At 37.0% G+C, this 13,379-nt stretch overlaps 2 protein-coding genes and 1 long non-coding RNA gene across 4 annotated transcripts in view; 1 reads left to right on the top strand and 2 right to left on the bottom strand.

Annotated features, from left to right (window-relative positions):
* Positions 1–10,381, top strand: part of LOC113239865 (N6-adenosine-methyltransferase MT-A70-like protein) — a 26,174-nt gene extending 15,793 nt beyond the window's left edge. Inside the window, exons 10-14 of the mRNA XM_026477025.1 lie at positions 287–431; positions 2,271–2,418; positions 7,369–7,480; positions 8,636–8,702; positions 9,849–10,381. Of these exons, the coding sequence (XP_026332810.1) occupies positions 287–431; positions 2,271–2,418; positions 7,369–7,480; positions 8,636–8,702; positions 9,849–9,975 (599 nt within the window). The 3' untranslated portion in view covers positions 9,976–10,381. The remainder of the gene's footprint in view (positions 1–286; positions 432–2,270; positions 2,419–7,368; positions 7,481–8,635; positions 8,703–9,848) is intronic.
* LOC113239868 overlaps positions 1–12,435 on the bottom strand; it is a 14,659-nt gene extending 2,224 nt beyond the window's left edge. Inside the window, exons 1-2 of the long non-coding RNA XR_003311222.1 lie at positions 12,216–12,435; positions 277–390 (exon numbers count right to left, since the gene is read on the bottom strand). This is a non-coding gene — a long non-coding RNA (uncharacterized LOC113239868). The remainder of the gene's footprint in view (positions 1–276; positions 391–12,215) is intronic.
* Positions 1–13,379, bottom strand: part of LOC113239864 (dual specificity protein phosphatase CDC14AB-like) — a 66,316-nt gene that overhangs the window by 19,926 nt on the left and 33,011 nt on the right. Inside the window, exon 15 of one of the 2 annotated variants that reach the window (XM_026477024.1) lies at positions 13,201–13,367. The exons of the other annotated variant lie outside the window; for it this stretch is intronic. Coding sequence (XP_026332809.1) covers positions 13,277–13,367 — 91 coding nt within the window. The 3' untranslated portion in view covers positions 13,201–13,276. Of the gene's footprint in view, positions 1–13,200; positions 13,368–13,379 lie in introns of those variants that run through there. 2 annotated transcript variants of the gene reach the window in all.

Genomic DNA, 13,379 nt, shown 5'->3' with positions numbered 1-13,379 from the left:
GTGTGTGTATGTATGAACTTACAAAAATTGACATTTCAAATGAACTTGTGCTCAGGTGGGTCGAGGATGATTCAAATGAAACAAGTTGCGGCTGTTTATTCCATAAATGCAACTAATACTCAGTCGATCGTCGATATTTCGATATCGAATATTTATCGACTTCAATCACTAGCTGCTCGCAAGCGGGCAACACTTGTGCGCTATTAACTGTCATTTTATTCTGTCTTCAAAAAATACAGACTTAGGATTCCATAAATATATTCCAATTCCGTTTACCTGTCCGTAGGTAAATTCGCAGTAATAATGGCGGATCCACCTTGGGACATCCACATGGAGCTCCCGTACGGGACGATGTCTGACGACGAAATGAGATGCCTCGGCGTGCCGCAGCTGCAGGATAGCGGGCTTATCTTTTTATGGGTCACTGGCAGGTAATATAGTATAGTTTAGTATAGTTGTGTATTTTATGGGCGGTAAATAAAAAATTACCAACTAGAGTTTTATTAGAATCAATGACTCGAGTTTGGAATTTTTTGCCACTCGTGCTACATATAACGTTTTTCATCATATTTGTAAGGAAATAAATATAATGACAATGTATGTATATTATTCGCAACATGATCCATTCAGTATTTTTTTTATTTACAGATCCTGTTTTCCAATTTTAAATTACGTATAGTATTTAGTTTCTTTTTAAGTTTTAATAAATAGAATAGAATAGAATAGAAGTCGTTTATTACTACGCCACAACAAAAATATACACAGTAATAAAATGAAGACAAAAAAAGATGAAGCTACATTAAAACAAAAAATTAAAATAAAAATAACTGGAAAAAAAAAGGGACTTTTTTACTGCTGGTCAGCCACTGGTAGATAGTAAAAGCAACTGGCTGAGTGAAAGAATAAATTTGTCATAGATTCAACAAAGATTTTGCAGCAAGCGCATCAAAAAATTCGTGAAGTCTGGTGGTTACCGTAGCTCAGTTGGGAGAGCTGGCATGGTATGCTTGAAAGCGCTGGTTCGAATCCAACCGTATCGAAAAAAAATTTCTTGGTGTTGGATCTTATAACAAGATTAGTATTTGGTTCACGTGCGAGTTATACGACTTTATTATACCAAGGGTACAGATTTTGTTTTTTTTATAATAATACCAAGTGACAGGAATAAGTGGTGCGCCTAGTGTTAAGAGACATGCCTGTCCATATCAGTTGCAGTACCATTCAGAGCTTGAAATCGCAAAGATCAAGGAACACTGCCACTTCACCTGTCACCCTGAAACATAAGTCGACAAGTCCCATGTGCCTGTAAGTTCACCAGCACCCTTACCCTTCAAAACTGAAACACAGCAATGTTACTAATAATGTTACATTACTGCTTGCCCTGGACGATCTCTTCTCGTCTCGATCTCTTTCACTAGGTAAAATGCTCAATTTCAAGAACATCATGAATACCGACAGATCAAATGTCTTGAACTTTAGAGAAATGGTTTTTGGAATATTGTTTCTATAGTCTGTTCCAATACATTTTAAACGAATTGTAAACAAAACGGTTTGGTTGAATTTCTAAAATAATCACTCAATAAATCGAATAAGTAACACTTTCACGTATATTTCGAAGATTTGATTTGATATCGATGAGATAAATGTGATGACTTTTTCCAACTATATTCATGGAAATAACATCGTAAAAACGTATTTGAAAAATGGTAGTCAAAAAGTGAGTTTATTTTTTTAATTAAAGATGTATGAAAAGTCTATGGTTGCATAGTGCTGGACGGAAAAAACATTCAGTTCATGAAATTTTTTGTAATCGATTAGTAAATAGAACATTTTAATCGCAATCGAACGAGTACCTAAGTGTAAGAATTTGGAGCAGGATTTTAAATTAAGATTTCGGAAATTTTAAAACTGCCGTTATAGGTAATATATGTAATGAAAATCGCTATTATGACTCAATTAAACAAATCGATTTATCCTCATTAATTGATTTGTACTTGGCAGTATAATTGACCATCACTAAACCGTCTATGGTCGGGTTACTTGTTGCGATTAAAATGGATTGAAACGAAGTATGCTTAAGTATAATGTTTAAACGATTTTTAATATACATCATAAGAATTTAGGCGTATATTTGTTTGAAAAAACGTATACCCAAAAAAGAACTCTACTAATAAAATAACTATATTAACAAGATATAACTTATCTTCATGACCTACTGAGTAAGTCAGTGTAAATATCCTTTTTGCTATGTCCTCTTGTTTTTATTTCAGAGCAATGGAGCTAGGTCGTGAATGCCTAAAACTTTGGGGCTACGAGCGCGTAGACGAGCTCATCTGGGTGAAGACAAATCAACTCCAGCGCATTATACGTACGGGCCGGACGGGGCACTGGCTAAATCACGGAAAGGAACACTGTCTGGTCAGTACGCCTCATCGAGTATATAACCAGAAATAGAGACGCAATGTCGTTTAATTTGTTTGAAAACTATTCTGCCAAATCCTTACTGTGACAACTGCGCCCCGATTAGCCAACCCGAATTCGAAACAATTGACGAGTGTCGTCAATTGTATCACTTCAAATCGACCAGTTTAACGTGAGCTTTGCTATAATGGACGAAAATTGCCAAATATATTTAGTATTTCATTACAGATGAAATGTGATCCCATTTGTTTTGTAGTTAGTTGTCTTGCTGTCTTTCCCACACCACCGATTGGAACAGCCCCCATTGTTAGAGATATTATCTTTATTACAATAAATACAGAGTATTTTTGGAATATATGGAGACGTACACAGGTCAGGTGCTAGCGCTGTACTATTTCAGTTTTCTAATTTGTAATTTCAGCGCAAACGAGAGTTGATATTTAAATGTGATATAAAGCCCATTTGCCTGATGAGTTGCCAGGGATGGATGGCCTTATTTCATCTCTATTTCTGGTTTTATACTCGATGGTACACCCGTAACCGCACAAACAAAAATGCAACATAAACATACAAAAAAGCCATTTACTATCTTTGTTCTTCTCTTTTGTTCTTTTAATATATTTTTCATCACACTGGCTCGTAATTAGTATAATTGCACGTTGGCTAACTCCCTCAAAAAAAAAACCCTCGGGCCTTTTTTCTTTCTATTACAGCCATGATCGGAAAGGAGATTTTTTTTTATTTTGTAGCACGACAAGTATGTCGTGCTACTTGCTTGACCTATGTAAGGAAGTACCCTTACATAGGTCAAGTTCAAGTTCAAGTAAGGAGGTTACTTAAGTTCAAAATTAAAATATTCGCTTAAAATGTTATCTAAACAGAAATTCAATTGCAATTCAGCCACATTTTTTTAGAATTTCTTTTTTAATTTTTTAAAATCCATCATGGCTCTATGCGTCTTTGCTTTTTACGATACTTTAGTTCGAGTTGTATTATCTATAGAAGAATAGTAAGCCATTTGATAAAAAACAAAAAACCCGCTATTTGGAAAATCCATACATTGCTAAATTTAACGGCGATGCAAACGCTCGTTCGTGAAACGCGCGATTTATAAGCGATTGCATCGACGCAAACGCGCGACTGCATCGATACAATCGCCTTTATATCCCAAATGTAGCGATGCAATCGCGCGTTTGTATCGATTAAGTCGCGCGCTTGCATCGCGTTTTTATTGCTGCTTAAAATCGCGCGCGTGTGTAAAGGTAGACGATTAGCGACTCCATCGCTACTGCAAAAAGTCGCCGTCTATATAACCACTCTAATACACAATAAAAGTTTTCCTTTTATCGGACTGTGGTCGTCGAGTGTTGCCATCTTAGCGACTTTGTTATTAGACTAAGCGACATTTTCACATCAAAAGCGACATTTTATTTCAAAACGTGTGTACCACGAGATGGTCCGTGTATGTATCGATCGTGTTGAGAGCCTTTTACGAAGCTCAAACACTCTATGAGGCGGATCGTAGATAGTAGTAGAATAAAAAGAATCCAAACTAAGTTTGGTACTTAGAATAAAAGAGTGTGCGTGAAGACTAATACGATTGAAGTTGCGAAATTTATTATTATTATTATTAAACGAAACTTAAAATTTAAAGAGCGTAAAGGCCCATTTAGATGGAGAGAGTTTCTCGTCTCGAAGATGCGATTATCGAAAGAATATAAATAAACTTTCCTCGTCTAAACATTCGCGATTATCGACCGTCCACGTGAGCGATAATCTCCTCGCCTTTCAATATTGAACGTCTCCGTGTAAACAGAACTCGAAAGCAAAAATCGTATTTCGAGTTTCTGTGCCAGCCGTTTCTACCACGAGTGCAGTGCGCGAGGGTGTTTTGATTATCACTGCTTTTCTAAGACAAGAATTAATGGAACGAGGGCGAAAAAAAAAATTTCAAATAACGGTGAGTGAGTGAGTGAGTGCCTCTGTGGTCGAATATAGCGTGGGCAATATAGTATTTAGGGTGCTCTCGTAACGAATATGGCACTCCTTTCTAAATCCAGGATCAAAAGTCGTGCCCGCACTTTTCAAATAATGGCAAGTTGGGTCGATACCCAACTTGCCATTATTTGAAAAGTATTTTATAATAAGTATTTTTATATTTTTGAGGTATTTGGGGGTGCTCATTACGAACATAGCATTTATTTCTAAATCCAAGATGGCCGACACGACTTTTCAAGTAAATGTACTTTTCAATAAACACTCCTCACTAACTCCCCACTCACTCACTCCCCACTCACTCCCTACTCACTCACTCACTCACTCACTCAGTCACTCTGTCACTCACTCACTCACCCACTTACTCACCACTCACTCACTCACTCACTCACCACTCACTCACTCACCACTCACACACTCACTCACTCACTCCTCACTCACTCACTCACCACTCACTGACATACTCACTCACTCACTCACTCACCACTCACTCACTCACTCACGCACGCACGCCCGCGCGCACGCACGCACGCACGCACGCACTCACTCAGTCACTCACTCAGTCACTCACGCACTCACTCACGCACTCACTCGCCCTATAAATTTATCATAATTGTCAGTTTTTGTTTGTGTCAGTAGTTATAAAATTAAAAAAAAAAGATAAATCAAAATTATATTTCTATACAGTGCAATGAACTTAATATTATCAGCAGTTTCGAATTTGAATGGTTTTTGCATCAGTTTGATATATCCATAGTCATACCGCAGTAATCACTGAACTCGAATGGCAATTCTCGCACTCAAAACGGTTCGAACCGATTTGTACGATAATCGTATGAACTTGAAAAAATGTCATACGAGATCGTGTTTAGACAAGTCGAAAACTCGTAAGCAAGAATCTCCTTACTACATATTTCTCCGTGTAAACAGTCGAGGAGGCGATTAAGTTGCTTGCGAATCTCGTATGACATAATCGTAGGCGAGATTTTAGTTCTTGCCTGAATGTAAACATTATGATACGATAATCTTATGGCGATTATTGCTTACGATAATCGCCTACGAGTTTTCGTCACGAAGCGTGCGAGAAACTCTCTCCATCTAAATGGGCCTTAAGGTCTCTTCTTCTTGCTTACGAGTTTTCGACTTGTCTAATGGTCTATGGTAGATCGACTAGCGATGCGGGGGTAGCGTTACTAAAACACATCTTTGATGCTTGGGAAAGGTCCCAGAACGCTATTGGTGTTTTCTGTGACCTCTCAAAGGCATTTGATTGCGTTAATCATATTACTCTTTTTAGGAAACTGGAACATTACGGTGTAAATGGCAAGGCGTCGAAACTTGTCTCGTCATATCAACAGTACAATTAAGAAAGTATACATAAATTGTGTGACTTCTTTGGGTTCTCCGGTAAAAATGGGTGTTCCGCAGGGCTCAATACTTGGGCCTTTCTTATTTTTGATTTATATTAATGATCTGCCATTCTTTGTTAAGGACCATAGCGAAATAGTGTTGTTTGCTGATGACACATCCTTGATTTTTAAAACAGACAGACATGACATTAACTACGACCATATTAATGATACCCTCTCTAAGGTAGTTTATTGGTTTAATGCTAACAATTTATTGCTTAATTCCAAGAAGACAAAATGTGTTAAATTTGAATTACCTAACGTAAAATCGACTAGTCCAAGCATAGAAATAAACGGAGAAAAGTTAGTCTTTGTTAATAAAGCAGTCTTCTTGGGAGTGACCTTAGATAGTAAACTTCAATGGTTTCCACATATATCTTCCCTGGCCAGCAGATTAAGCTCCGCTGCATACGCAGTCCGCAGAATTCGTGAGCTTACCGATGTTAGTACTGCTAGACTAGTTTACTTTAGTTACTTCCATAGTATAATGTCCTACGGGATTCTCATGTGGGGCAAAGCGGCAGATATTCAAACCATATTTGTATTGCAAAAACGAGCGATTCGTTCTGTGTACAGTCTAGACTCTCGGGTTTCTCTCAGAGAAAAGTTTAAGGAGACTGGTATCATGACTGTGGCATCGCGGTACATTTACTCAAATATTTTATATGCCCGTAAAAATATACATAATTTCAATAAGAAAGAAGATATCCATAATATTAACCTTAGAGCTAAATCCAAACTCATGGTACCACGATTTCGTTTAACCATGGTAAACAACTCTTTTATGGGGAACTGTATACGTTTTTACAATAAGATTCCGGAGCATATATTAAGTTTATCATTTCCTAAATTTAAAAACAACATTAAAAATATTTTGATCGAAAAATCATATTACAAAATTGAAGACTACGTGTTAGATAAAGATGTATGGAAAGACGACATAGCTCCAGAATCCACACAAATTTGATTCAAAGTGTATTATATAGCATTTAAGTTTATTTGAAAAGAGCAATCCCTAGAATTTCTTGCTTGTTTCTTCTCAGGGAGGTCAGCGTAGTGAACGAGCAGTGGTTTAAATGTGACGTTTTCACGTGTAAATTTATTTTACCTATGGAATAAATAATCTTCGACTTTGACTTTGAAAGGTTTTTTTTTACAATATCCCGTGACCGTACGGACAAGTCGCGTGCCTACAAAGCTACACGCCTCTCCATAACAGTTGCAGTGCCACTCAGAGCTTTAAATTGCAAAGATTTGAGGGACACTGCCACTGCGCCCGTACCCTGAGACATAAGTTGACAAGTCCCATTTGCCTGTAATTTCACCAGCATTTTTCAAAACCGGAACGCTGTAATGGTCACATTACCACTTGACGACAGAAATAGGTAAAGTGGCAGTACTTCCCTGGACGAACTCTTTCGCAAGGAGCTCTACTGTTACTAAAAGGTGCATGCCAAGTGGAAATCCATAGGCTCTGCCAACCCTATTGACAGACAGGTGTGATAATGCATTTCAATCAAATTACCGAAAATTTAATTTTCAGGTGGGTATGAAAGGTAATCCAGATAACCTGAATCGAGGCCTGGACTGTGACGTCATCGTGGCCGAGGTCCGCGCCACATCGCATAAGCCCGACGAAATATATGGCATTATTGGTAAGAAATGATTGGAGCCCACTTGTCAGCGAGCATCAGCACCAAATCGATACCTAAGAGAGTCCCAACACTAGCAAACTCTAAATAGGTTAGAGCCAGTCTGTAAAATCTTGGACCACCGAAGCAAAACGCACTTCATTTTCGCTCTTATTGCAAGAATGTGAAGCATTTTCTGACTATCTTTTTTTATGACACCAAGTGACAGGACGAACAAGCCGTGGGCATGATGGTAAGCGACACGCCTGTCCATAACAGTTGCAGTGCCACTCAGCTTTAAATCACAAAGATCTGAGGTGCACTGCTACTGCTCCCGTCACCCTGAGACATAAGGTGACAAGCCCCATGTGCCTTTAATTTCACCAGCTCCCTTGACCCTTCAAAATTATTATACAACATTCATTTCATTCATTCATTCACTTTATCTTTAAATTGAATATTGTAATGATAAATGTATTGAAATTACAAAAAGCAACCCTTGGAATTCTTCCTCATTCTTCTCAAGGGAATCTGCCTCACGAATGAGCAGTAGAGTTTAATCAGTATGACGATTTCAAGTGTAATTTGCTTACCTATGAAATAATAGTGGATTGTACAACAAGTGCATAAAACGCGTTATTTTACCCGAGACGAGTATATCTACCTGAGTCGCAGGCGAGGGTGGATACTTAAGTAAAATAGGTTTCATGAACGAGTTATATACTCTGCTTTTCACTTCGATTGCGACGAAATTAAACAGCAATATTACAAATAAACGATTACTTAATTAAAATTTAATGTAAAATTACAACAATTAGACATATAACACGGATTAAAAAAATAAAAGTAAAATTCTAGTGTGCGTGGATGTTGGCGCAGGCGTCATCGCTTCGGTCTTAAACGACGATTTTATTTTATGCACTAGAGCATAAAATCCTATTTTATGCAGCCTACACCCAGCATAAATAGGAACTTTAAGAGCATGAGAAGTGAAAAAATTATTTGACTTTGAAAACCGGAACGCAGTAATGGTCACATTACGGCTTGGCGCCAGAAATAAGTAGGGTGGCAGTACTTCCCTGGACGAACTCTATCTAATAACTCATTGTGCTATGTACTCGCTTCCATTTCATTCCGCGACAAAGTAAATTGACAACGGGTATTATTTTTTTCCAATAGAACGGCTGAGTCCGGGCACAAGAAAAATAGAACTCTTCGGTCGTCCACATAACGTGCAACCAAATTGGTAAGATTTTTTCAATTCATACAAGGTTATTTAAATAAATTAAATTTGTACTAATGAAGGCGCCTTCAAATTGGACGCTCATAGAAGCGGTACAGTGGCGCCACTGCTAATGTTCATACAATTTTTAGAAGCGCAGATATTAAAATGAAAATAGCTATTTGTTATGTAAAGCTGCAAAGTTCTTATTTGACGCGAGTTCTTGTATTGAAACCTGAGTTTCCTGAGCGTAGCGAGGGCTTCAAGACACGAGACGCAAAACAACTTTGCTGCCGAGCGAAACACAACTTTTCACCTGACTATAGCGAGGAAAATGGAAGATGAAAGAAAAACAGTTTAACTGTAAAACGTCATTAAATGTAAAACAACATTTTTTTAATTAAAATAAAAGTTGATCTTCGGATGGGTTCTGAACTTACACCTCATCAGACTTTTCTCCAAGCCGTTTATTAGATCTTTCATTACAAATAACTTCTAGATTTAGTACCTCTCGTTGGTTCTGCCTGAAAACCAGCGCTTTAGGGAACTTAGGCATATGTTGCGTCAGCGCCATTTCACTACTATGACAAAAAATGTTTTATTTTTCCTGTAGTATTCAATCTGTATTAGTGTCATACTAGTGAATAAAGTGTTTATCTATCTATCCATTTATGGTTATACTCCGTCCTACCATTTATTTAACTTTCGACATATACATGCCTCCGAAGTTCCGTAATTATTGACATACAACCACAAAAAAAATTAAATACTTCCTGGACTATTTTATTTTTTAATTTTAGTGAAGCGACGTGCTCCGATTTTTTAATTATAAATAATTGTAATAAATTCTTACTGCTTATTACAATGAATCGTCGGATTATGCTCCATATGAATGGGAATCATCATTTAAATTCTCATTAACATGAATTATTAATTCTTGAGTACACAAATTGTTAAACGCAATATCACGATCTCAATCGCACAATATCTTCTTTTTGGAACCCGCTCACATTTACGATTAAAATTTCTTCGTAAATAAAATCGATTGTTATAAAAAATCGAATCGGAAACGCAATAGGGCATCACTAATTGATTACAATTCGAACTGTCAAAAGTAAATGGTTGGACGGAGTATAATGTTAAAAACATCCTAATTTACTTTATCTACAGGATTACCCTTGGGAACCAAGTGGACGGCGTGCGCCTCGTAGACCCGGACCTAATAGCCGCGTTCCAGAAGCGATACCCCGATGGCAACTGTATGGCGCCCCCGCCTCCCGACCCTGGTCTCGCCTGAACTATGACGTCACACAGAGTGCTGGACTATTACGTCACCATCAATACGATAGCGGCTTAACTATCGTTAAAGTGCAGTCATCAACATCAGGGGACTGTCCGATGTCCGATCCAAGGGATTTTTTTAACAGCTGTTTAAAGATCATCAGGTGTTTTACCACATTAGTGTAAAAATCCTGTCATGTTTATATTACGTCCACTTGTCCGAGATGACATTACAATAATAAAAATAATAAAATCTTGGAACCTGGGTCCTAAGTCTGCAAAATTTTCTGGTCACTGTAGTTCCATTGAGTTAAACTATCATTCTCACTGTTAATACTATTGTATTTTACACTATTGTGTATTAACTCAAAAAGTGTATATTCTCAGAATCGACGAAAAATTTAATATAGACAATTTCCTACTTACCAAATAAATTTAAAATAAAAGAGAATAAATAATTTCATATTTTTTAATAAGGACTATTTTGGCCAGAACTAGCTCACATAAAGCGTGTCTGATTTTGAGTAGATTTCTTTTTCTTTTTTTTTTTGTTTGATTTTGCGTAGAGTAAGTAGATTTAGAGTTTACTTGTTTTTTTACAATATTCTAACTACTACTTTCATTGGCGTGTAGAGAATCAAATTTTACGTTCAATAATGGGATAATCTTCAATTTCATATATTTTGAATTATAACACTATTGTAATAGCAGCAATATTGCAATTAAAGCCTGTCATCGACACTATTGACACAATTGAGATGATTTTAAGGCGAGTCATTGGAGGACAAGCGGGAAAAACTGTTTTACTACATCAAATGGTTTAGGTATAGTTTGTTCCAATCAATTTTAAACAAAAAATAAACAAACCTGTGTTGTTAAAATTCTGAAGCAATCAGTCAATACATCGAATAAGTAACACTTTCACGTATATTTCGAAGATTTGGACTTCATGTGTCATTACTTTTTCCAATAATATTCATTTGAATAGAATCGCAAAATCGTATTTGAAAAATGTTAATCCAAAAGTGAATTTTTTTTTTCATCTATACTTCTATGACTTGTCTATGGTTGCGTAGTATTGTGCGAAAAAAACATTTGGTTCATTCAATTAAAGCTTTTGTAATCGATTAGTAAATCGAAAATTTCAATCGCAATCGAACGAGTATCTAACTGCAAGGATTTGAAGGAGCATTTAAAATTAAGATTTCGGAAATTTGAATTATATTTATAGGTTATTATGTATTTGAAGAATAGCTGGCGGGTTGCATTGTCACTCGAGTGGGAATTTTCCAAAATGATCACGCGCACAGTACCTATTGAACCACAACATATTGTATACCAATTCTTATATAATGCATTTGTTGTTACATAGGTAGGCTCGCCATGGACCCCCAGCGTTCGTTACACGGACCCCGTAAGGGTCTATGAACCACAGGTTAAGAAACCCTACTTCCTTCAGTTTATGCATCTTTCCCTGTTCTGAGCAATTTCTAATCACTTTGTTCCCGCCAGTCCTTTGATATCGTACCAACGCATCTGTGGTTTTCCTCTTAGGCGTTTCTCGCCCCATGGACTTCATTCTACCATTGCCTTGCACCAAGAGCCTTTCATGCCCACTCCCACTTCAATTTTGTAACCTGTTTAGTACTGTGTTCGCCAATGTGTTTCAAATATCTGAATTAGCACAGTATTTTCAAGAATAAATGTATTTTGGACCCAAACATTGTGTATATAAAACACTGTACCCAGAAAAAGTCTAAAACGAATAATTTAAGAATGAAATATGTTTCTTTTTCTTTTTTTATAATAACCAAGTGACGGGACAAACAAGTCGTGCACCTGGTAGTAAACGACACGCCTATCCATGTTGCTTTTATGCGTTTGTACGGGGTGTTTATGTCTTATAGTGTAATGGAGGAAGAAAAAAGAAATCATTTTGAGTCGTCGTGTGGAACAAACCGGAGTTTTATGTAATGAAACTGAATGCAGCGTAACTCACAAAATTACGTGCGTCTAGCCTGAAAATTATAAGCGCTGAAAATGTGCAGCTGAATTGAAACTGTGGGTTGTTCAAATTGACGACCTCGGTGGTCGAGTGACTTGCACAACAGTTCTCATTGTGTCGCCACCTCTGAGGTCCCGGGTCTGATCCCCGGCCGGGACTATGTAGAAAACTACTTTTCTGTATTGTCTCGGATATCGGTTTGTGGTACCGTCGTTGTTTCAGATTTTAACACAAGTGCTTTAGTTACTTACTTTGGGCTCTAAACAACGTATGTTGTCAATATTTAAAAAAAAATTCTACGCTTCTGGTAGACAATGATCCCAAGCAAACTTGGCAATAGGCATTTAACTACCATGTAAGGGCGCTTTCAAATTGGAAGCTTGCAGAAGCACTGCAGTGGCGCTGCTAATTTCCATACAGTATTTCGAAGCGCAGCTCTGTAATTTAAAAAACAGCATTTTGAGAAATGGCTGCAACAAGGATTTTTCGGTTTTTGTAATTTTTCGGTTTAATAACATAAAAAATACATTTAACTTACTTTCGTACATCAGTGACCGTAGCATGGCAGTATATATGTGTGATAAACCTCCCCGTGACAATATTTATTTCAGTTGACAAAGCTAGAACAACGAAATGAAATATATATAGCTATCCTTGTCGTTTAATCATCGCCGCGAAAACGAAACAAAAGATATCGGGTTTTGGTAGTTTCTGATTTTACATATTTTACATTATATTAGTTATTATTTATGTATTTCTAATTAGTCTCATGTATTGTAATAATAAATGTTCTCCCCTTTTTGCAATAATTTAGAAATATCAATTTGTTTGTTTTTATTTTTCTTTTCATCTCGTTTATCGCGCTCACTCAATTTTTACGCTGATAAAATTACTCTGCAGAACTGTCAAAATGTTTTAAAATTAGCTGTGACCTTGCAGCCATGTTTGGCACTGTTAATCTTTTACAGTCATTGGTAGTGGCGCTCGCGATGATGGCATAAAAATGTGACGTCTCGGTGCTCGCCATGTTAGCTATTGTGATAAAATTTTATATTTTATTCTTTTAAACTAATAGTAGTTGTGTCATTAACAAAAAATACACGTACATTACACTACAGTGGGTAATGAAAATTAGTGCAGCGTCACAGACAGCGTATCAATTTTAAGACGCCCAAAACATAATGTAATTGTTAATAAAAACAAATTAAAACAATGTGAATTCGCTTTATTAAAAACCTTTCCACTGACAACACAGGTGACTACACATGAATTTGACGGGATGTTTCGATTTTTTTTTTGCCATCGCCGCCTTTCAGTTGTGGGTGGGCGAAGTACGGACCCGGCTTTTCGGTGACGACGGCCGCTGTGGCCCGATGTACTTGGAGGGTGATCGATATGCACCACTGCAAAAAAAA

The sequence above is a fragment of the Hyposmocoma kahamanoa genome, unplaced genomic scaffold (genome assembly GCF_003589595.1).
Source record: "Hyposmocoma kahamanoa isolate Upper Pololo Valley unplaced genomic scaffold, ASM358959v1 116, whole genome shotgun sequence".
NCBI lineage: Eukaryota > Metazoa > Arthropoda > Insecta > Lepidoptera > Cosmopterigidae > Hyposmocoma > Hyposmocoma kahamanoa.
This window is presented reverse-complemented; position numbering and strand designations above follow the sequence as displayed.